Consider the following 19,397-nt stretch of genomic DNA (forward strand, 5'->3'; position numbering starts at 1 on the left):
ATAGGCAGGTGCCAAACTTCCTGCAATGGAAACCCAGGAAGTGCGCTGGCAGAGGAACACACGCCCTCTGTCTGCCAGCTCATAGGCTCCGCTCCCCTCCTCCTTCCCTACCAGGCTCAGCTCTCTTCCCTCCTCAGAAGCCCCAGCAGGCAAGGGGACACAGTCTTCTACTAGGGCCATGACAGCTGCGTCCTGAGGGCAGAAGGAGAAGGGCTTAGGGACAAGATCCAGGCAGTAGGCCATATGTGCTGCTATTTGGACGAGTCTGTTGGGAAGTATAGCTGGCTTGTCATCCACAGTGGTGAGATTGAGGCCCCATAAACATGGGCTGGGCTGGGCACTGGCTAAGGGGTAGGGAGAGTCAGGAGCCAATGGGACTCAAGCCTGGCTATTAATCCTTGTTCCTAGATGAGGAGATTATCAATGGGGTGAACACCTAAACAAAGTAACACAACAGTTACCAAGAGTGGGGTGTTCTAGGATGGAAGGTCAAGGGATGGAGACAGAAAGGTGGCAGATCCACAGTCAAGGTGGAATGAGGGACCACAGAGGCATGGGAAAAAATGGACTCCCCCCCCCAAGACAGGGTCTCTGTGGCTTTGGATGCTGTCCTGGAACTCACTATGTAGACCATGCTGGCCTCACAGAGATCTGTCTGCCTCTACCTCCCTCTACCTCCTGAGTGCTGTGATTACAGGCGTGCACCACCAATGCCTGGCCAGAAACTGAACTCTTAATTGTCTGGTGCTAGCTGACCTTGAACAAGGACTTGCTCCACTCTGTTTTACTTTAGGCAGGGTCTAGGGTCAGCCCATGTATCCTTGGCTGAATTGAACCCAGGCTGGCTTTGAACTCACAAAGATCCACTTTCCTCTGTCTACTCTGTGCTGGGATTAAAGATGCCTACCTGAGGTCACAGTAAAGGTGGAATGGGGGACCACAGAGGCATGGGTTTTGCAGTCAGTGTCCCTCTGCCAACAGCAGGAGGACTTGGTGCCCCCAGTCCTCAGCTGTGTTCTGAGACCTGCCACACCAACCCTAGTGCTCCCAATTCTGTAACCTGTACCCCACATGGCCCCACTGCTCTCCCCAGCTCTCTGAGGCCAGGTAAATTCTGTGTGAAGGTAAATGAGCTCAGGCTGCACTCCTTGGGGTGAGAGCCCCATGGGGGCTGGGAGTTGCCGGGGATTAAGGAGGATTGCAGACAGAGAAGGGCAGCCAGGTTATAGGCAGGAAACACTGTTAGTAAGCATTCCTGGCTAACTGCCCAGCAAGATGTCAGACGAATGGACCCCAGCGGCATGTCTCCAATGATTGAATGTGCTTTCTCTAAACAAACATTCCTCTTTTGTAAGAAGTTCTCTTCCCCAAAGGTGTGCACGCATGTGTAGGCACATATGTGGAGGCTGGAGGTTAATCTAGAGGTTATCCTTTGCACTGTTTTGGTTTTTTCCCTCTCTTCCTTTTTTGCTCTTTGGGGGGGGTCCTCCTCCCAACTCCCAAATAATAAACACACAGAGGCTTACTCTTTCTTATGAGTGCCCAGCCTTAGCTTGGCTTGCTCTTGCCAGCTTTTCTTATCTTACATTAACCTGTACTAACTTGTTTGCCTTTGGCCCTAATCTTTCTCTGTTTTCTGTATGTCTTTTATTTCCTTTTTGTTCTATGTGTGGCTATGTGGCTGGGTGGCCGCCCCCCCCCATGTCCTCCTCCTCCTTTTCTTTTTTCTTTTTTTCTGAGACAGAGTTTCTCTGTGGCTTTGGAGCCTGTCCTGGAACTAGCTCTTGTAAACCAGGCTGGCCTCGAACTCAAAGAGATCTGCCTGCCTCTGCTTCCCGAGTGCTGGGATTAAAGGCGTGCGCCACCACTGCCTGGCCCTCCTCCTTTTCTTGTTCCTAGATCTTTTCTTTCCCCATATTCCTCCTCCTATTTATTCTCTCTGCTTGCCAGCCCTGCCTAGCCTTTCTCATGCCTAGCTATTAGCTATTGGCCAGTTAGCTCTTTATCAGACCAATCAGGTGTTTAGACAGGCAAAGTAATACAGCTTCCCGGAGTTAAAAATGCAACATAAAAGAATGCAACACATCTTAGTATCGTTAAACAGATGTTCCACAGCATAAGCAAATGTAACACATCTTAAAATAATATTCGGGGCTGGAGAGATGGCTTAGTGGTTAAAACTCTGACTGCTCTTCCAGAGTATAAGGGTTCAATTCCCAGCACTCACATGGCAGCTCACACCTGCCTGTAGCTCCAAATCTGACACCCCCACACAGATACATATGCAGACAAAACACCAAAATGCATATAAAACAAAAATAAATTAAAAAATAATATTCCACAACAAAGCACAATCTATCTTTTTGTTGTTGCTTTTGTTTTGTTTTTTTTTTTTTTTTTTTTTTTTTGTGTGTGTGTGTGTGTTTTCCAAGACAGGGTTTCTCTGTGTGGCCCTGGCTGTCCTGCAACTTGCTTTATAAACCAGGCTGTCCCCAGACTCAGAGCCCACCAGCCTCTGCCTCCTGAGTGCTGGGACTAAAGGCATGTACTACTAGCATGCCCCATTAGTGGAGATTTATTATACAGCCACAACTGACAGATACACTTCCCTAGTCCCTTAAACATCCCACCCATCAATCTCCATCCTCTAAACCAGCTGCATTTTCTTAGCAGCATTAACTGTCACTTGATACCTTACTGGCTTATCTCTCTCTCTGGAGGATGACCTTTCTGAGCTGCAAAGTTATTATACCCTGAGCAGGGCCTAACCCACTACAGGCACTCAGGAACCAGAGGCAGGCTGATCTCTGAGTTCAAGTCCAGCCTGGTCTACAGAGTGAGTTTCAGGATAGCTAGGGCTTCACAGAGAGACCCTGATGAAACACCATAACCAAAAGCAAGTTGAGGAGGAAAGGGTTTATTTGTCTTACACTTCCACATCGATAGTCCATCACTGAAGGAAGCCAGGACAGTGACTCAAAAACAGCAGGAGCCTGGAGGCAAGGCCTTGGAGGTAAGCTGCTTACTGGCTTGCTCTCTGTGGCTTGCTCAGCCTGTGTTTTTTTTTTTTTTAGTTTGGTTTTGTCCCCCCACCCCCACCCCTGGACAGGAACTTGCTTTGTTGACCAGGCTGGCCTTGAAATCACAGAGATCCACCTGCCTCTACCTCCTGAGTGCTGGGATTAAAGGTGTGCACCACCACTGCCCAGCTTCAGCCTGCTTTCGTATGGAACCCAGGACCACCAGCCCAGGGGTGGCCCCACCCACTACCCTCTCACATCAGTCACTAAGAAAATGCTCTCCAGGCTTGTGTACAGCCCCGTCTTATAGAAGCATTGTCTCAATTGAGGCTCCCTCCTCTGGGATGAGTTTAGCCTGAGTCAAGTTGACATAAAACTGGCCAGCCCGCAACAAAAAAGTAAACAAAAAAGGGAAAGGAAAAGCCAGACAGGGAGGCAGGCTTACTTCAATCTTAGCTGCTGGGACCCTTGCACTTCTTTTTATGTATTTATTTCTGTGTGTGTGTATTGTTGCGACCCGGGGCCTAGTACTGCACACACCGAGCCACTGAGCCACACGCTAGCACGATTGTTTTTTTCTTTTCTTTCTTTTTTTTTTTTGTTGTTGTTGTTTTCCAAGACAGTTTTTTTCTGTGTAGACCCAGCTGTTCTAGAATTCACTCTGTAGACCAGACTGGCATCAAACTCACAGAGATCTGCCTGCCTCTGCCTCCCCAGTGCTAGGAAAGGTGTGTGTCACCACCACCCTGGTGTGTGGTTGGCTTTAATGCCAGCTTGCCACAAATTGGAATCTTGTGAACAGGAGCCCTCGGCTGAAGAACTGTCCTGGTTGCCCCTATGGATACAGGAAGACTCACCCCCAGTATGAGCGCCACCTTCTGGTAGCAGCCCAGGTAACAACAGGAAGTCACTTCCTTTTGCGTGTTTGGACTTCCTTCTCAACACCGAGTTCACTTATGATGTTGCGGCTGCTCCATCTGCCTCTGCAGGTGCTGGGATTTAAGGCATGCATCCAGGCTCGCCATACCAGGCTCCCTTTTTAGAACAAATTTGTACACTTTTTAGTGTGGGTGTGAGCGTGCACACGTGCGTAGGCACTAGCCTACCCAGCACGTGTGTGGAAATCAGTTCTTTCCTTCCACAATGTGTTTGAGGGATTGAACTCAGGTCATCAGGCTTTGGGGCGAACACCCTTACCAGAGGAGCCATCACACACTCCTTTTTCCTTTCTCTTTCCTTCCTCCTCCCCTCTCTTCCTCTCTCTCTTTTTCTCTTCTTTTTTGAGACAGGGTCTCATGCATCCCAGTCTGGGCTTGAATTTACTGAACTCACTATGTACTTAGGGAATGACCTCGAACTTCTCATCCTCCTGCCTCCATCTCCCAAATGCTGAGACGATGAGCATGCAAACCTATGGCTAGTTTATACGTTGCTGGGACTGGAACCCAGGGCCCAGCTCTTTTTGTTTTGGGGGAGCCTCATACATTTGAGGTAAGCACCATACTGCTCAGCCCCACCCCCAAGCCTGGTTGACCAGATTTTTATACTCTTGCCAGACACAAAATAATTTCCAGAAAAATAATTTGATAAGACAAGAAATCTCTTCCAGCCCACGCGTCCCAATTTTTATTTGTACAATGGTCCCTGTGCCCATAAAAAGGAAAGGACAGCTGAGTCCTGTTCTCTCCCAGTTGTCGCCAGCAGATTCCCAGCCTGGCTACGCGGGCTGAGACTGGAATGCCTTCCAGCACAAACAGTCGGTTCTGTCGGAACCCAGAGCCAGTCTGGGTCTGGTGGATGCTGGCCTTTCGCCCACCAGATGAGTCGTTTCCTCCAGACAGGGCAAGTTGAGGGATGGAGGCCAACTCACACAAGGAGGGCCGTTGGTATTGTGCTGAACAGAACTTCTACTGCCCTTGAGCTGTACCTGACGCCACCAGGCTAGCCTTGTGTTACACCTGCCCTGGTTACAGGCCTGCCTTGCTTCGTTGGGGAGGAGAGAACTGGAGGCCAACAATTCTTAAGTGGTCATGGTCTTTTTGTTTTGGTGTTTGAGGCAGGGGCTCATGTAGCCCAGGCTGACCATGAAGTTGGTGTGTAGCAGAGGATAGCCTTGAGCTCTACTTACATCACAAGTACTGGGACTGCAGATGTAGACACCATAATGCCTGGTTTATGCAGTGCTGGGGATTGAATCCAGGCCTTCATGCAAGCCATCCTCCAACCAAGTTACTGCCTCATTGCACTCAGCCCATGATGTATTAGGAGAGAGGAAGGACCTCAACAGAATCTGGGGTCCTCAGAGCGCTCCCTCCAGACCTCACCTCGTCACTCCCACACAAGGGGGCTCTCTTTGTAGGTTGTTTGTTTGGTTTGGTTTTTTTACTCTTTGGGGGGCCCATCACCCAGCTCCCAAATAAATACGAGGAGGCTTACTCTTATGAATGATGCCCGCTGGCCTTAGCTTGGCTTCTTACTAGCCAGCTTTTCTAATTTTAATTATCCATTCTACCTTTTGCCTCTGGGCTTTTACCGTGCTCTATTTCTGCATGTCTTTTCTTTCCTGATTATTCCGTGTCTGGCTGTGTGGGAGTGACGAGGAGGTGAGACCTGGAGAAAGCTCTTTGAGGACCCAGATTCTGTTGCAGTCCCTTCTAATACCATGGGCTGAGTGGGAACGTCACTCTGTGTCCTTGGCCCCCAGGAGACTCAGGGCAGGGGTAGGCTTGAGGCTAATATCCCAAAGCCCTGCAAAAAAAGGGTTTCTGTGGGTCTCAGGGAGCCTCTTTTTCTTTCTCTGTAACCCTCAACACAGGTTGAGAAAAGTCAACTTTATTGTTTGTGGAAAGAGCAAGGTGGGGGGGAGGGGTGGTAAGAGAGCAGGGGCCCATTCTGAGGTCACAGTCTGTCCTCCTGCCTGGCCAGGAAAGGCGGGTCTGATGATGTGGCATCCACTGCCCATCTTCAAGGGAGAGGGATTTACTCATGGGCCTTCACGGCCCCACCTTCCCAGGCCCCCACCTCTAGCTGTCCCCTTTCTCCAGGGGTCCCCATGGCCTGCCCTGAACTCTAGGTGGGGACCAGCTCTGGCACTCAGTCTCCAGGCCACATCTTGTGGTCAAGGCCTTGCTGGTCAGTCTGTGTAGGCCTGAGACAGACTCTGAGTCCTCCTTAGGGCAGGTCAGGAGGCGGCCTTGCTTGTGGACAAGGCAGGTGCAGAAGACCGGGGCTCACATGGAGCTGTCACTGTTGATACCCTTTCTGGTGTTACTGCTGCTGTTACTGTAGGCCTCTGGGATGGAAAGCCCTGGGGGAGGGTCAGAAGGGTCGCAGCCTCTAGTTAGTGTCAGGTCCATTATCATCAGGACCTTATTGCCCCTCTGGGACCCTGGGGTGCCAGCTGGAATGGTCCCTGGCATCCACCTCCCACTTCGGGTGGCTAAAAGACACCTGGATCCTCTACCCTCCCCGGTCAACATAACCCTTGTCAAACTTGGGCCTCTGTAGGTGCTGGGAACCATGGGAGCAGGGTGGGAAGCTGCCGGTACATGGGGTGCCTACCTGTATCTGGCAGAGGTCGATTAGGGTGCGAACACCTGCCAAGCACCACAGCTCACCCAGAAAGGAGACAAGGATACCAAGGAGGTCCAGCCATCGGCCCACAGTCATCAACAGGATGAAGAGGCCACCCATGCGCACCAGTACCGTCTGGACCTGGCCCTGTAGGCTGAAGCGATGTTGCCGCTGCTCCTCTGCAGGATGTTTGTCACTGTCTCAGCCAGCACCCTCTCGAGGTCAGCTGGGGCCAGCCTGTTCTGCTTCTCTATGCCTTCCCCAGGGACAGTACCACCTTCCCCGACTGCCTTTCCACATCCCGGCTTCCCTCTCTGGGTGCTCACGAGACATACAGCCCACACTTACGTCTCCCCACACCTTGAGGACAGAACCCTTGTTAGTTGGTGACAAGGACTTAAGATTCTCCCCTTTGTGCCCGTGGGTCTGATTCATCCGCAGCCCAGCACCCACCCGGGTCCTAGACACCTTTCCCTCTTGCTGAAGCTCATTCATGGGGCTCGTGACTTCTGTTCCTGAACAAGTTCTACTGGCCTGCTAAAGTGACCTAAACGTGTCAATAAGATGACATGATTCCTCTCCTCCCAGGACTTCCTATGGCTTTTAGAGTAGAATTTGAATCCAAGCCTTGTCTTACGAGGTCAGACTTGATCCGGTCCAAGCCTCACCCAGTCTTTGACCTTACTCACAGGGCCAGGCATTGTGGCTTCTCCTTTTGCACATTGAGCCTGCCAAGCTTCCCCCCACCCCTCTTATTCCTGCTGCCGGGACCACCCTTCCTTACTCAGCCACGCCTCATCAATTCCCAGCCTGCAGGCGGGAGGTTCTTCCATGAGGCCAGATCTGACCAGCCACTGTCTTCCCCTCTCTTGCTTAGGACCCTGCTGAGCTTGGCTGGCCAGTGTTCTGGACCAGGCTTTTCTGAAGGTGCCAGCCTTGCTCCAATCCCTGTTGCCCTTGGGGTAACAACCCTGAACCATTCAGTGTTTCTGCATGGCCATGCCCTCACTCACTCTGTGCTTTGGCAGGTATTGCTGCTGTCCACAATCCCCTTCACCTTAGCACTAGACCAGCCCAGGGACCAGCTATTTAGGACTCCTATGTCACATGGCTACTTTGAGCAGCCTACAGTACACCTTAATAAAGTACAAGTCCTGTCCCTAGACTGGGTGGCTGGGATGGCAAGAGGGGTGTGGCCAATGGAAGGGACCCCAGCCCAGGGACTCTCACCCTGCATGTAGATAACCAGCAGCGTGTAGCAGATGGTGAGTGGTGTCCAGAAACGCATGGCCTCTGACGTGTTCAGGAAGTCCTGGTTGATGAGGGCCACAGCTGCCAAATTACTCACAGCAAAGGCCACAGCCAGAGTGCGGCCCAGGAGCCTGGGCAGGCCATGCTGGCCAGGCAGCAGGCCCAAGCAGACCCCGCAGCAGCGCTGGCTGGTGTGCAACTCATAGAGACTGCAGACGTGCCGGCGGAAGCGACGGGCACCCAAGCCGAGCAGCGTGGCCAGCCCCAGGCTCAGCAGTAGGTTCAGGGTGCGGTGTGGGGCACCTTCCTGTAGGAAGCTCAGGCCACAGGTCAGCCCACAGCCCAGCGAAAACTGACACACCAGGAAGAGCTGGAGTCGCTCCTTGTCCCCGGAGCCCTGCAGGGGAAGGGAGTCCAGGGTAGGCTGCACTGTGGGAGACTGGCATCTCACGGGTGGTTTCTCTCGCCCATCGATGGCTGGAAGGTGATGGATGGTTCAGGGCCTTCAAGACCTGATTTCACACCTTACTCCCTGGTGACTGTTGATCACAGACTAATCATGTATTCCCTTGAGCCTCAGTTTCCCCACTTATGGAGATCTGAGAAGACTCTTAATCATGCTGTTAGGACAAAATGGGCCAAACCCCTCAAGGCACAAGCCTGGACGATAGGATGTTACTTTTTTTTTTTTTTTTTAAATAAAGATCTCATGTGTTCCAGGCCTCAAAACCAATAGCTAGTCAAGAACTTCTGAACTTCTCAATCCTCCTGCTTGAGTGCTAGGATTATAGTAATGAGCCACCATGCCTGGGTTTACAAAGTGCAGGGGATCAAATCCAGGGCTTAGTGTATGGTAAACAAGCACTCTACCAACCGAGCCACACTCCCAGCTCATAGAGCTGACATGCGCATGGAAGAGAGGATAGAGATCTGGATGTGACTTTGGCAATAGAAACTCCAGCTAACAAACTACAATCTCGTCAGGCAGTGGTGGTGCATGCCTTTAATGCCAGCACTTGGGGGGCAGAGGCAGGCGCATCTCTGTGAGTTCGAGGCCAGCCTGGTCTACAGAGCAAGTTCCAGGCCAGGTTCCAAAGCCACAGAGAAGCCCTGTCTCGGACAAAAAAAAAAAAAAAACAAGGGGGAAAAAAAGGAAAGAAAGCAAAGCAAAACAACAAACTGTGGTCGTCTTCATCTTAAGATCTTAAGGAAAAGGGAGCCCCCACAAAGCCCTACTTCCCAATCCAGGGGATGAAAGTGACCCAGACTGGCCCCACCTTGCAGTCTCACCTTGCCTAGGGACAGCACTGTGGACACAGCCCGGAGAGAGAACTCCAGTACCACGAGGGCGGCCACCCGGGCCCCTACCACGGTCAGGAACAGGGTCAGACCAGCCAGGTGCACTGTCTCCAGCGAGGCCCATTGTGCTCGAAGCCGCTGCTTATGGTTCTGCCGCTGGGGGTCACTGTGGGGGCAGAATGGGTGCGGGCTCACAGTGTCGGGTCCCGGGAGGATGCCCAGCCTCTCTCTCAACCTCCTCCAAGAGAGACAGACTCCGTGCATGGATCGACTGCCTGGGCAGGGCTGGGTGGCACCGACGTGGGTACTCACTTGACACAGGCCACGAAGAAGTAAACTTTCAGGAGACTGTTGAGAACCGAGACTCCAAGGGCCCCGATCAGGCCTGAGCCGGGCAAAGGAGAGGGCGAGGGGGACGTTAGGATCGTAGGGGAGGTGGCAGGTTAGCGCAGGGAGAAGAAGCCAGGTGCAGACCCCCCTCCACGTGTAGGCCCACCCTACACTCCGCCCACCGGGGGAGGGGCGGGGCCCGATGCGCATTCAGGAGGCGCTCACCTTGCAGGAGGCTGTCGAAGAGGCTGGAACCCCACTCAAAGGAAGGGAGGCTGGGGAGCCAGGAAGAGAGGGAGGGGAGGGAGAACATGGCAGCCTCCAGGAATCCAGCCCCAGCCTCGGGCCGGGTCTGCGCTGGGATAGACTCAGTGACATCACCGGTCAAAGGTGTCTCTAGACGACAGGGGAGGAGCTAGGAAGGGGTCAAAGGCCCGGGATAGGGGGCGGGGCAGGAGAGCCAGAAGCTTTAGACCGCCCTGGCTGCGGGAACCAGGGGCGCTGTGAGCCAGCTGCTGCGGCTGACTTCTCATTTAGTCCTCAAGGGCAAAACAGCGCACCCTAGAGCTGCTCCATCCCCGCTAGACGTCAAGCTCACCAAGCCTTCCAAAAGTCCCTCTGTCTGCTCTCCTGGCCTTGCCAGACTCAGGTGTGGCCTGCACTCAACCTGGAGTGAGTCAGCCCTCTCCGCTCAGATCTTCCCCACAGCGCCAGGCCCCTTCAGGCTCTGTTGCACCTTCTAGGATCTAGTAGCTTCTATGGAGCGCGGGGAAAGGGGTTTGGAGTCCCCTTAAGCCTCAGGCTGAATGCAGCCTGTCGCCCGGTCACACTGTTCCTCTTGGGTCCACTAAGTGGCAGGCCTCACCGGGGCAGGTGGCCGCTGGTTTCTGGGTCCTTCCTCTTGAGAACTGAAGGTTTGGGGGTCAGGGTCAGGAAGCAGAGGGGAGTGGTGAAAGTACACAAAGTAGAAAACTTTATTGGATTATTCGTCTAGAGCAGTTTTCACCCTTGCTTGGGGTGTGTTTGGAGCTGCCTGGCCAAGGAGTTGTTACTGGGGGCCCTACAAACACACCTTTCTCTGTTCATAATAGTTTCCTGGAGTGTGGTTGCAGTCAGGAGAAAGGGCCCTGCTGTGACGCTGCCCTGGGACTTGCGTGAGTGAGCAGATGCCCTCTTATCTTGACCCCCATCTCCGGGGCTCCCTCTGGATGTATACAAATGGGAAACCCTCACTAAAAGCCTGAACTCAAATGGAAAGGAAGACCTGTGCTGAAGTCCTAACCCCAGTCCCTCAGGGACAGGGCAGCTCCCTCTAACTGGTGGTCCCTGTGCTGTGCTGGCCCTATCCAACATAACTGAGTTTCCCTGTCTCCCTCTCCCCTTCTCTATCCCCTCTGCTCTGCTCCTCTTTCCCCCCCCTCTCTCTGTCTCTCTTCCTCTCTCCCTCCCTCCCTCTCTCTCTCTGTCTTTCTCTCTCTGGCTCTCATGTAGCCCAGGCTGGCCTCAAACTCACTTTGTAGCCTCCTGGCTCTACTCTGCAGGGCCATCATGCTCAGTTTATTCAGTGCTGAGGATGACACCCAGGCCCTCAAGAGCACCGCACAGGCTGTCCACCGACTGATCCGTCCCCAGCCTGATAAAGGCTGGTGTGGCTCCAACAGTAACACTGGGAAGAAGAGATGCTCATCTGAGAGCCCTGGGCTGGAGGTGTAGATCACATGACTAAGGTGTCCAGACCCTGGTTCTAGCACAGTACCACAAATAACAGAGATAAGAGAGAGATGCTAACCCTGCCAGTACTTCCTGGGTTTCCAGGCTTCTGAAAGCAAGAAAATAGGTTTTTGTTGTTTAAGTTGTCAAGGTTTTAGAACTTTGTTCCATACCTGGCCTTGGTCAACTAGAGTCTGGGGACACCAAGGCCTCCCTGTGGCCCAACCATGAGTCTCCTGACACGCAGTGGCCTCTGAGGGATCTGCAGCCCAGCAGTTCTGACACTTCCCTTGCTGAGAACACAGGATAGGGCGGGCAGAGTAGAATTGCAGTCCTGGTTCTGTCACCACAAAAGCCGTGTGTCTCCAGCTGGAGTGACGCCTCCCCTCAGCCTCAGTTTCCTTGTGCTCAGAGAGATTCTGTGGTCACACGGTGGATGGAGGACTGAAGACCTAGTGCCACTAAATGGCTGTACTCACATGCAGGAGTTACCGAGGCAATGCCCTTGGCCCGAGGCATGGTAACCCAGGAGAGAGGGGGAAGGCAAAGGGGTGAATGTCTACAGCCCCTGGCTCACTCCCTCCCTCCCCGCTGACCTGCAGCAGGGCCTGACTCAAGCCCCGCTGAGGGCAGCCAGTCCTACTAAAGCAGGCCACCACTTGCAGCAAATGCCAGGCTTGGTGGTGGGGTGGGGGACAAGGCTAGGTGTCTTGGTCAAGGTTGAGCCTCGCAGACAGCTTCCGCAGCTCATCCCAGAAGAACATGCTTAGGATGGTGTGGGGGCCCAAGCGCAGATAGGCAAGGCCCAGGCCCTTGTAGAGTGCCAGGGGTCCCTCCTGTTGGCAGATCTTCACCAGGCAGTCAGCTAGGCCCCCATACAGCCGGCCCTGGGGATGAACATGGGGTAAGGGTCACCTAGAGAGTTGAGAGGTCCCAGATGACACAAGCATGTCTACTGGCCTATCAGAAGGGCACCCAGCCCCATCCGGCCCGGCCCGGGGAAGATTATAGACTGCAGTGTTAACAAGGAGCCTCTTCCTTCAGGCAGACAGCCTCCTGCAGGGTGAAGCTTGGATAGCGGCACTGCACGTGGGAATCTTTGTCCCGACACTTCCTGTTGGCGGTGCCACAAGAGGCCATGATTGCAACCCTACCCCTTCCATCGACCAGCTGGGCTTCACCCAGGTCATTTGATCTCTCTGAGCTGGTTTCCTCATCAGGAATCAGAATAGAATGCAGTCAAAGGGCCGAGGACATGCGTGTTAATGTGTTGTGAGTATGGTGCATGTCCCCTGGTGTGTGTGTGTGTGTGTGTGTGTGTGTGTGTGTGTGTGTATCTCCCCACATCCTGCATTCCCACGTCCCCTGCTCACCCTGCCAGCTCTGTCCACCGGTTGATTGTACAGCCGAGTGCTGGCCACATCGAAGGGAGTCATGACTGCAGCCACAGCTATGCTGCTGATCATGCCTCCAGCCAGGGTCACCAGCCAGCTGTCCTCCAAAAACCACTGCGGGGATGGCTCAGGCTGTTGACTTTGTCCACTGCCCTCTACTCACCCCTAGTGTGCTCTCCCTGCCCCAAGCCCACGAGGGCTGGAAGGGCTGGGGTAGGGTGAGCAAATCAGACCTCTTCAGCTGTTCCCAGCCCCCAACACCAACCCTGTGTCCCTCCGTGGTTCCAGGGTTCACTGATGACCCCAGTTCTTGTTGGACAGAAGGGCTGTGTCACAACTGCAGTGACAGACAACTTGTCTTCTTCCTCCCTTCCCATCCTCCCTCCCGTTCGTTCTCTCTCTCCCTCCCTCCTCTCCTCTCTCGCTGAGATGGGGCTTGCTATGCAGCAGGCTGTCTTTCCACTTGTAATCCTCCTGCCTCCCCCAAAGTGCTGAGATTACAGGCGAGAAACTGCAACCCCCCTCTCCTTCGTCCCTCTTCCCCCTTCCTCCCTTCCCCTGTCTTCCTCTCGTCTCTTTTGACAGGGTCTCGCATAGGTAGCCTAGGCTGACTTTGAACCCTATGTAGCTAAATTTTTTGATCCTCCTGCCTCAACATCCCAAGTCTTAGGAACATAAGTGTGTCTCACCATGTTCAGCAAGACCAGGTTTTGTTCTGGACCCCAACTGTCACCACCCCTGGGTGAATCCAGAGACACGGGCTCTCCCATTCCCTGTCGGTGTCCCCAGCCCCTTACCTGTCGCTCCTGTACCCAAGCCTTAGCGGAGGCAAAGGTGGCCAGCTGGGCAGCCGAGCCCACTGTGACTCGGGGCACAGCCCCACCCACACCCCGCCACAGCCCCAGTAGGCCCTGCTGGCGCCAGATGGTCTCCAAGGCACCCAGGACACTCTGCAGGGAAGAGAGGGTGGGGGTCACTGGACAGCCACAGTCCCTACACGGCCTGGAGTCCCCTGAGGTCTGGGGAAGATGTTTTACCTGATGCTGGTGCTGATGTCCCACGGCCATAGCGGCCACTGTCTGGGCCTGCAGCTGGGTCTTGACCTGGGAGTTCGGAGCAAATGGGGGGCTTTAGGATAGAGGCTGGGAACGGGGCTGGGTATGTTTGAGGCCCTCTCCTGTATGGTATCCCTGCCCACATCTGAAGCTTGGGGACAGTCTCAGTTTGCTTGAGTTCACTTATTTATTTATTTTGGTTCTTTTTTGAGGCAGGAGTTTCACTGTGTAGACCAGGCTGGCCTCGAACTCACAGAGATCCACCTGCCTCTGCCTCCAAGTGCTGGGGTTTTGGAGCCTGTCCTGGGACTTGCTCTGTGGACTAGGCTGGCCTCGAACTCACAGAAATCCACCTGCCTCTGCCTCCCAATCAAGTTTCTTAAGTAGATGTTTGGGCCTCTGTCCTGCCACTCTCAAGGACATTGTACTTCAGGGGCCAGAGCAGGACACAGGCAGCTCATGCACACAGGCAAATGATGACTAGAGTCTACCTGCTTCATAACCTCTTCCCTCTCCTGGCTAACACCGGTGGGCATGGACCCCAAAAGAGCAAGGGTCAGAGCGAGGGCAGATTCCAGATCCTAGCCAGATATTCCCTCCCAGTGTGCCCCGCCCAACCCAGGGCCACAGAGTCTACTGGTCACAGAGAGGTAAAGCAGCAAGGACACTCACCAGGTAAGCAGGACTTCCCACAAAGGCTCCCAATGCCCCAGCCACAGCGCTTGCGACCACAGTACCGCCTGCTTGCTGAGTGAGGCCAGCCTGGCATGCCAGGCTATAGCAGTAGAAACGGACACCGTTCATGAGGCCCTGGTAGAGAAGGCCAGCAGCCAGCCCCTTCTGCAGGCCCCACAGCCCGTCAGCCCTGGCGACGGCTGCAACAGAAGACACAAAGCCCCGGTAGGGCCGTGGGTAGGTGCCTGGGGCCTGCAGTTCCCCCTGCAGCTGTAGCCGAGTCTTCACCACTTCCAGGGGATTGGTAAATACGCAGGCCAGGCAGCAGGCTGAGGCACCCAGCACCAGGTCCACGGCAGGGGGGACCATATCCCCTGTATCCATGGCAGGAGCCATCTATGCCCGGGTCAGGGCCACGGCACAGGCCATAGGTGGCTGTATCTAGGCTGTCTGCACCCGTGTGTGGCCACAGGGCTGGGGACCATGTCTAGAGGACAAATCTTGTCAGTGACTGGAGGCCCGTTCTCTCTTGCAACTCCACCTGCTATTCAGCAGACTGGGGCTGTGGGAGTCAGGACACACCTCCTCTGGCTCGGGCCAATCCCAGCTGTTGCTGACCAGGCGGGCCTGGACCCTGGGATCTGGAGTAAAGGTCACTTGGGACTGGAAGGAGAATGGAGTGGGAAGAAAGACTCAAACTGGGGGAGGGCACTCCTCCTTGTCCTCTAGACTTCCTGTTCCATCTTTAGTTCCTGTCTGGCTTCAGCTAAAGCCCTGGGCATGCGGTAACCTGGCCCTAGGCATGGGCTACATGGGCTAAGGAGCAACTGTCCGCTTTCTACATCTGCCACAGCCTGTGTAGCTTCCTTTTGCTGGCCTCCCAATCTGGTTCCCTCAGATTATAGCTTCTTTTTTTCTTTTTCTTTTTAAAGTTTCACTTGATGGGACTGGAGAAATGGCTCAGAGGTTAAGAGCACTGACTGCTCTCCCACAGGTCCTGAGTTCAATTCCCAGCAACCATATGGTGGCTCTAATGAGATCTGGTGCCCTCTTCTGGCCTGCAGGCATGCATGCAAACAGAACACTGGATGCATAATGAATAAATAAATCTTAAAAAAAATAAAGTTTCACTTGATTTTTGTTGTTTTGAGACAAGGTCTTTCTATGAAATCCTTGCTGGCCTGAAACTAGCTATGCAGACCAGAGTCGCCTCAAAGTCACAGAGTTTTACCTGCCTCTGCCACCTAATGCTGCAATTAAAGGTGTGTACCACTATGTCCAGCTTTTAGTTCCTTTTCTTTTCTTTCTTTCTTTCTTTCTTTTTTTTTTTCCCAAGACAAGATTTCTCTGTGTGACGCTGGCTGTGCTGGAACTCACTCTGTAGATCAAGCTGGCCTTGAACTCACAGATATCCGCTTGCCTCTGCTTCCTGAGTGCTGAGATTAAAGGCCTGCGCCACACTGCACAGCTTTGATAGTTCCTTTTCAACAAGAGGAAATGTAAAGGACCCCAGAGTCCTGTTAGTGAGTGTTCGTTTCATGTGAGGCTGTGCCTCGTTCCCAGACTGGCCAGGACTCAGTGTGCAGCCCAGGCTGCCTTCAAACTCACGCCGCTCTGCTCGCCACTGCCTCTACTGCCCCCGCCCCGGCCCCCAGGTACTAACAGTACAAGCACGGATGTCCATGCCTACTTTCATTTATTGTTATATTTTTATGTATATGGGTGTTTTGCTTACATGTATGTGCATGTGTGTCTGGTGTCCATGGAAACCAGAAAAGGTGAGGGTATTGTATCCTCTGGAACTGGAATTATACATGATTGTGAACTACCATGGGGGTGGGTGCTGGGAATGGAATCCAGATCCTCTGGAAGAGCTCTCACCACGGTCTAACCCTGTTAATCTTTCTCCAACCCCATTAATCTTCCTATCTTCCTTCCTTTTCTTTCTTTTTGAGATAGGGTTTCTCTGTGTAGCTCTGGCTGTCCTGGAACTATGTAGACCAGGCTGGTCATGTACTCACAGAGACCTGCCTGCCTCTGCCTCCTGAGTTTTGGGGTTAGATGTATATGACACCATGCCTAACAAACCCCATTAATGACAATGCATATATGTGTACATATGTATATATGTTTTAGACAGGGTCTCACTAGCTTAGGCTATCCTGCTTGTGTGCATGTGTGTGTATAAGGGGATGCACACAGGACATAAATGTGTACAGAGGTCAGAGGACAACTTTGGGATCCATTATTAAAAAAGGGGTTACCTGAACACAAATCCTGCTCGACCACTAGTCACTATGAAAACCAAGGGACTATTGGGACACACAGCACAGACACCCTGGACAATGGGATGGGCCATATCTGCAGAACGCACACACTACTCAGACCAGTGCACATATGTAAAACTTCACAACCGCTCATTTCTAGAACCTTCCCTTCCCTATTTTCAAACTGCTGTCGATTTCTGGGAACCATGGATTATGGTGGGGCTGATGAGGAGAGAAGGAGTCCACCCACCCAGTCTGACTCCAGAAGGACGGACGTTTGGGAGAATGATGTGTGAAGAACCTGCTTCAAACAGCACTTCACACAGGAAAGGTAGTCCATGCCCCTCCTCAGTCCACAACTTCTATCGCCTCAGCCTTGCTCACCCAGAACCACAGAGCCCCTGGGTGAGATGGAGTAGAAAGATAAGGACCACTATGAGGGGTACCCTTTACAGTTTCCTTAACAACTGGACCCCCAGGCTCCCACTCTTGATGGCCATGCAGGAAACAGGAAGGCCCAGGGACTTCCAGGCCTTCTCCTCCCGGCAGTGAGGCCATGGAAGCAACAGGGGCGGATCTGGTTCTGAGTCTATGTGGGGTGTGCTGGGCACAGAGCGGACAATGAAGATATTGCGGTAGAGGAGCCCTCCCCATCTCACGCTTAAAGAGGGCCAGTGACAAGTCTCAGCAATATAACGTCAATTTTATTTTTAAAAAACAAAGCCCAATCCATCCGTCCTGTCCCCCGAGGGCCCTAACAAAGACCTCAGGAAGGGCCAGCTCCAGCCAAGCCTGGGTCAGTCAGGTGTCAAAGTGGCCACCAGGCTCATGGGCTCTGCTCTCTCAATCTCAATCTCTCTCCTTCGCTCTCCTGGCAAGAGGAGCCAACTGATCCCTGGCTCCTAAAGCTCTGCTGTATTTGAGGGAGAGGAGAGGCAGGGATGTGGACATGCAGGGCCTCCTGGCAGCCACAGAGGGATGTTGGCTGGGCCCAGGCTGTGTGAGGCAGGCCGCTGTGCATGGGGTGGATGCGTGAGTAGGAGGCATGCACAGATACCCAGTGTTCCCCTTTCCCTGTGCAGTGGGAACAGTGTTCAAGAGCAAACAAGGGGGCCTGACCATGTGCCCAGGCCCCCAGCCCAGGAAGAGGGCACACTCATCCTCCTGGTCTCTTTGTTACCCCTTAAATGGATGCTATTATTCTCATGGCCACTCTGAGCAGATGGTGAGGGTTAAGGTGGTGGCCCAGGGAACGCCATGTGTCTACAGAGCCCACAGGGCTCAACCTTCTGCCCAGTGACCTCTAGTCACTCCCGGTTGGGCAGGAAGCCCAGAGTGCCAGACACCCACTCTGGATCCCTGTCTCAAGCCACGCTAGTGTTCTGCCACCCCAAGGCAGGAGTGGGCTGTAGAGGCCTGTGGAAGCCTGGCTCCGAAACAGCATGGCGGCACACCACAGTGTGCACGCTGGTCAGCCTCCCTCCTTCCTGCCTGCCAGCAGTGTTGCTCAGCCACGCCTCAGCACCAGGGGTCCCGGGAGGCTCTGCCTCGGCAAAGGCTGTCGCTCCGCTGCCAGGCACTGTGAATGAGGCTCAGGGCATCTTCGAATTTCTGCTTGATGGAAGCTTCATGAATCGCCTTGTGAGGGAGGTCAACCTATGGGAAACAAGAAGGAACATAGAGGCTGCAGGCTGCTTTCCCAGGAGCCATGGAAGATCTCTGCTGCCCGGCACACCCCTTCGGGAACATCGACCATGTCCCAAGTTTCCCTCCTGCTCTGTGAACAGAGATCCCCTCCCCCACTCCTGGTTCTCAGGTCTACCTGGAATTCACTGGACATTTCTGCCCTTGACTGTTCTCCACCTCAGGCTCAGGTTAGTGCTCCCTCAGAACCACAGGGAGCACACAGAACAGAACAGAACCTCTCCCTGGGTGAAGTGACAGCACATGTCTTTTACCCCAGGAGCCAGAGGCAGACAGTTCCCTGTGAATTCCAGGCTAGCCAGAGTTGCATAAAAAGACCTTATCTCAAAAACAATCAAACAAACAAACAAAACACCCAACAACATCAAAAAGGAAAACAAAAGCTACTACCTCTCCAGGGCTCTGGGGAGGAGGAGGAGGTCCTGTCCTGTGCATCACCAGGCCCACCATGAGCCCCACAGCTCCTGCTGCTGTCATTTTTAGCTTTGACAAACTAGCTGACACTGGGACTTGCCCCTCTGGCCCTAAGTTTCTGCATCTGTCTCAGAGTTGTTTGCAAGTTGCTGCCCTCAGAACCTTACAGGTGAGGTCAGGCTAAGAACGGCTAGATACCTGGTAGATGGCTTTCCACCCAGAGCTCAGGGCAGTCAGGAACCGGTCCAGTTCTGAAGTGCAGCTCAGATAGATGACCCAGGGTTGGAGCAGCTGTGGGCTATCCTGGGAGAACTCCTAGGGACGGCAGGTCCCGGGTGAGTATGCATGGATCTCCTTGGGTGGCCCTGTGCCCTCATTCCCACCCAGCTTACCAGGACACAGTACTCCTTGCCCAGCTCTGTGGAGATGGCACTGATGTCAGCTAGCCTGGCCGTGCCCAGGGAGCGAAAGAAGCTGGTTTGGCAATCCTCATGGCATGTGAAGAGGCGGTCCTCTGTGATCACCAGGCAGCAGGGGATACAGGGGCTGGGAGCCACCCCCTGGGGTATGACCTGGACATTGGCGGAAGGTGGGAGAGGCAAGTCGTTTCTCCAGGGTGGACCGTCCCAGGACTCTTGTCTACCTTAGCAGTGTAGGGATGGGGGGTGGGGGTCCAGGCTACAAAGTGCCCTGAGCTTGTGTTCA

At 53.6% G+C, this 19,397-nt stretch overlaps 3 protein-coding genes across 5 annotated transcripts in view; all 3 read right to left on the minus strand.

Moving 5' to 3' along the window:
* Nucleotides 1–5,836: 5,836 nt before the first annotated feature.
* Nucleotides 5,837–10,190, minus strand: Tmem82 (transmembrane protein 82). Of its 2 annotated transcripts, none has more exons than XM_051173682.1 (6): nt 9,699–9,891; nt 9,456–9,528; nt 9,135–9,309; nt 7,824–8,241; nt 6,582–6,772; nt 5,837–6,327 (listed from the first exon to the last, which is right to left on the minus strand). In XM_051173682.1, exons 1-6 carry the CDS (start codon nt 9,784–9,786, stop codon nt 6,202–6,204), a joined length of 1,071 nt encoding a protein of 356 aa, XP_051029639.1. In that variant the 5' UTR covers nt 9,787–9,891; the 3' UTR covers nt 5,837–6,201. The 2 variants fall into 2 exon arrangements, with proteins under 2 accessions (XP_051029639.1, XP_051029638.1); XM_051173681.1 differs by lacking the exon at nt 5,837–6,327 and adding an exon at nt 10,141–10,190 and having other exon boundaries at nt 6,449–6,772; nt 9,699–9,869.
* Nucleotides 10,191–11,793: 1,603 nt separating this feature from the next.
* Nucleotides 11,794–14,718, minus strand: Slc25a34 (solute carrier family 25 member 34). Its single transcript, XM_051173495.1, has 5 exons — nt 14,305–14,718; nt 13,615–13,680; nt 13,375–13,527; nt 12,557–12,691; nt 11,794–12,070 (listed from the first exon to the last, which is right to left on the minus strand). The coding sequence occupies exons 1-5, from the start codon at nt 14,701–14,703 to the stop codon at nt 11,885–11,887; spliced, it is 939 nt and encodes a 312-aa protein (XP_051029452.1). The 5' UTR covers nt 14,704–14,718; the 3' UTR covers nt 11,794–11,884.
* Nucleotides 14,719–17,258: 2,540 nt separating this feature from the next.
* Nucleotides 17,259–19,397, minus strand: part of Plekhm2 (pleckstrin homology and RUN domain containing M2) — a 35,204-nt gene continuing 33,065 nt past the window's right edge. For both annotated transcript variants that reach the window (XM_051173741.1, XM_051173740.1), the window contains 3 exons: nt 19,085–19,264; nt 18,891–19,007; nt 17,259–18,230 (listed from right to left, as the gene is read on the minus strand). In XM_051173741.1, the coding sequence (XP_051029698.1) occupies nt 18,093–18,230; nt 18,891–19,007; nt 19,085–19,264 (435 nt within the window). In that variant the 3' untranslated portion in view covers nt 17,259–18,092. The remainder of the gene's footprint in view (nt 18,231–18,890; nt 19,008–19,084; nt 19,265–19,397) is intronic.

The sequence above is a fragment of the Phodopus roborovskii genome, unplaced genomic scaffold (assembly GCF_943737965.1).
Source record: "Phodopus roborovskii unplaced genomic scaffold, PHOROB, whole genome shotgun sequence".
NCBI lineage: Eukaryota > Metazoa > Chordata > Mammalia > Rodentia > Cricetidae > Phodopus > Phodopus roborovskii.

Bases quoted from the DNA above. Each gene is read 5' to 3' on its own strand.
- Tmem82 (XM_051173682.1), bottom strand. From the start codon at position 9,786: ATGTTCTCCCTCCCCTCCCTCTCTTCCTGGCTCCCCAGCCTCCCTTCC. The intron at 8,242-9,134 runs GTGAGACTGCAA...CTTCCCCTGCAG, and splicing joins CAGTGCTGTCCCTAGGCAAG to GGCTCCGGGGACAAGGAGCG. The intron at 6,773-7,823 runs GTGAGAGTCCCT...AACATCCTGCAG, and splicing joins GCTGGTTATCTACATGCAGG to AGGAGCAGCGGCAACATCGC.
- Slc25a34 (XM_051173495.1), bottom strand. From the start codon at position 14,703: ATGGCTCCTGCCATGGATACAGGGGATATGGTCCCCCCTGCCGTGGAC. The intron at 13,681-14,304 runs GTGAGTGTCCTT...CCGAACTCCCAG, and splicing joins TGGGAAGTCCTGCTTACCTG to GTCAAGACCCAGCTGCAGGC. The intron at 13,528-13,614 runs GTAAAACATCTT...TCTTCCCTGCAG, and splicing joins GACATCAGCACCAGCATCAG to AGTGTCCTGGGTGCCTTGGA.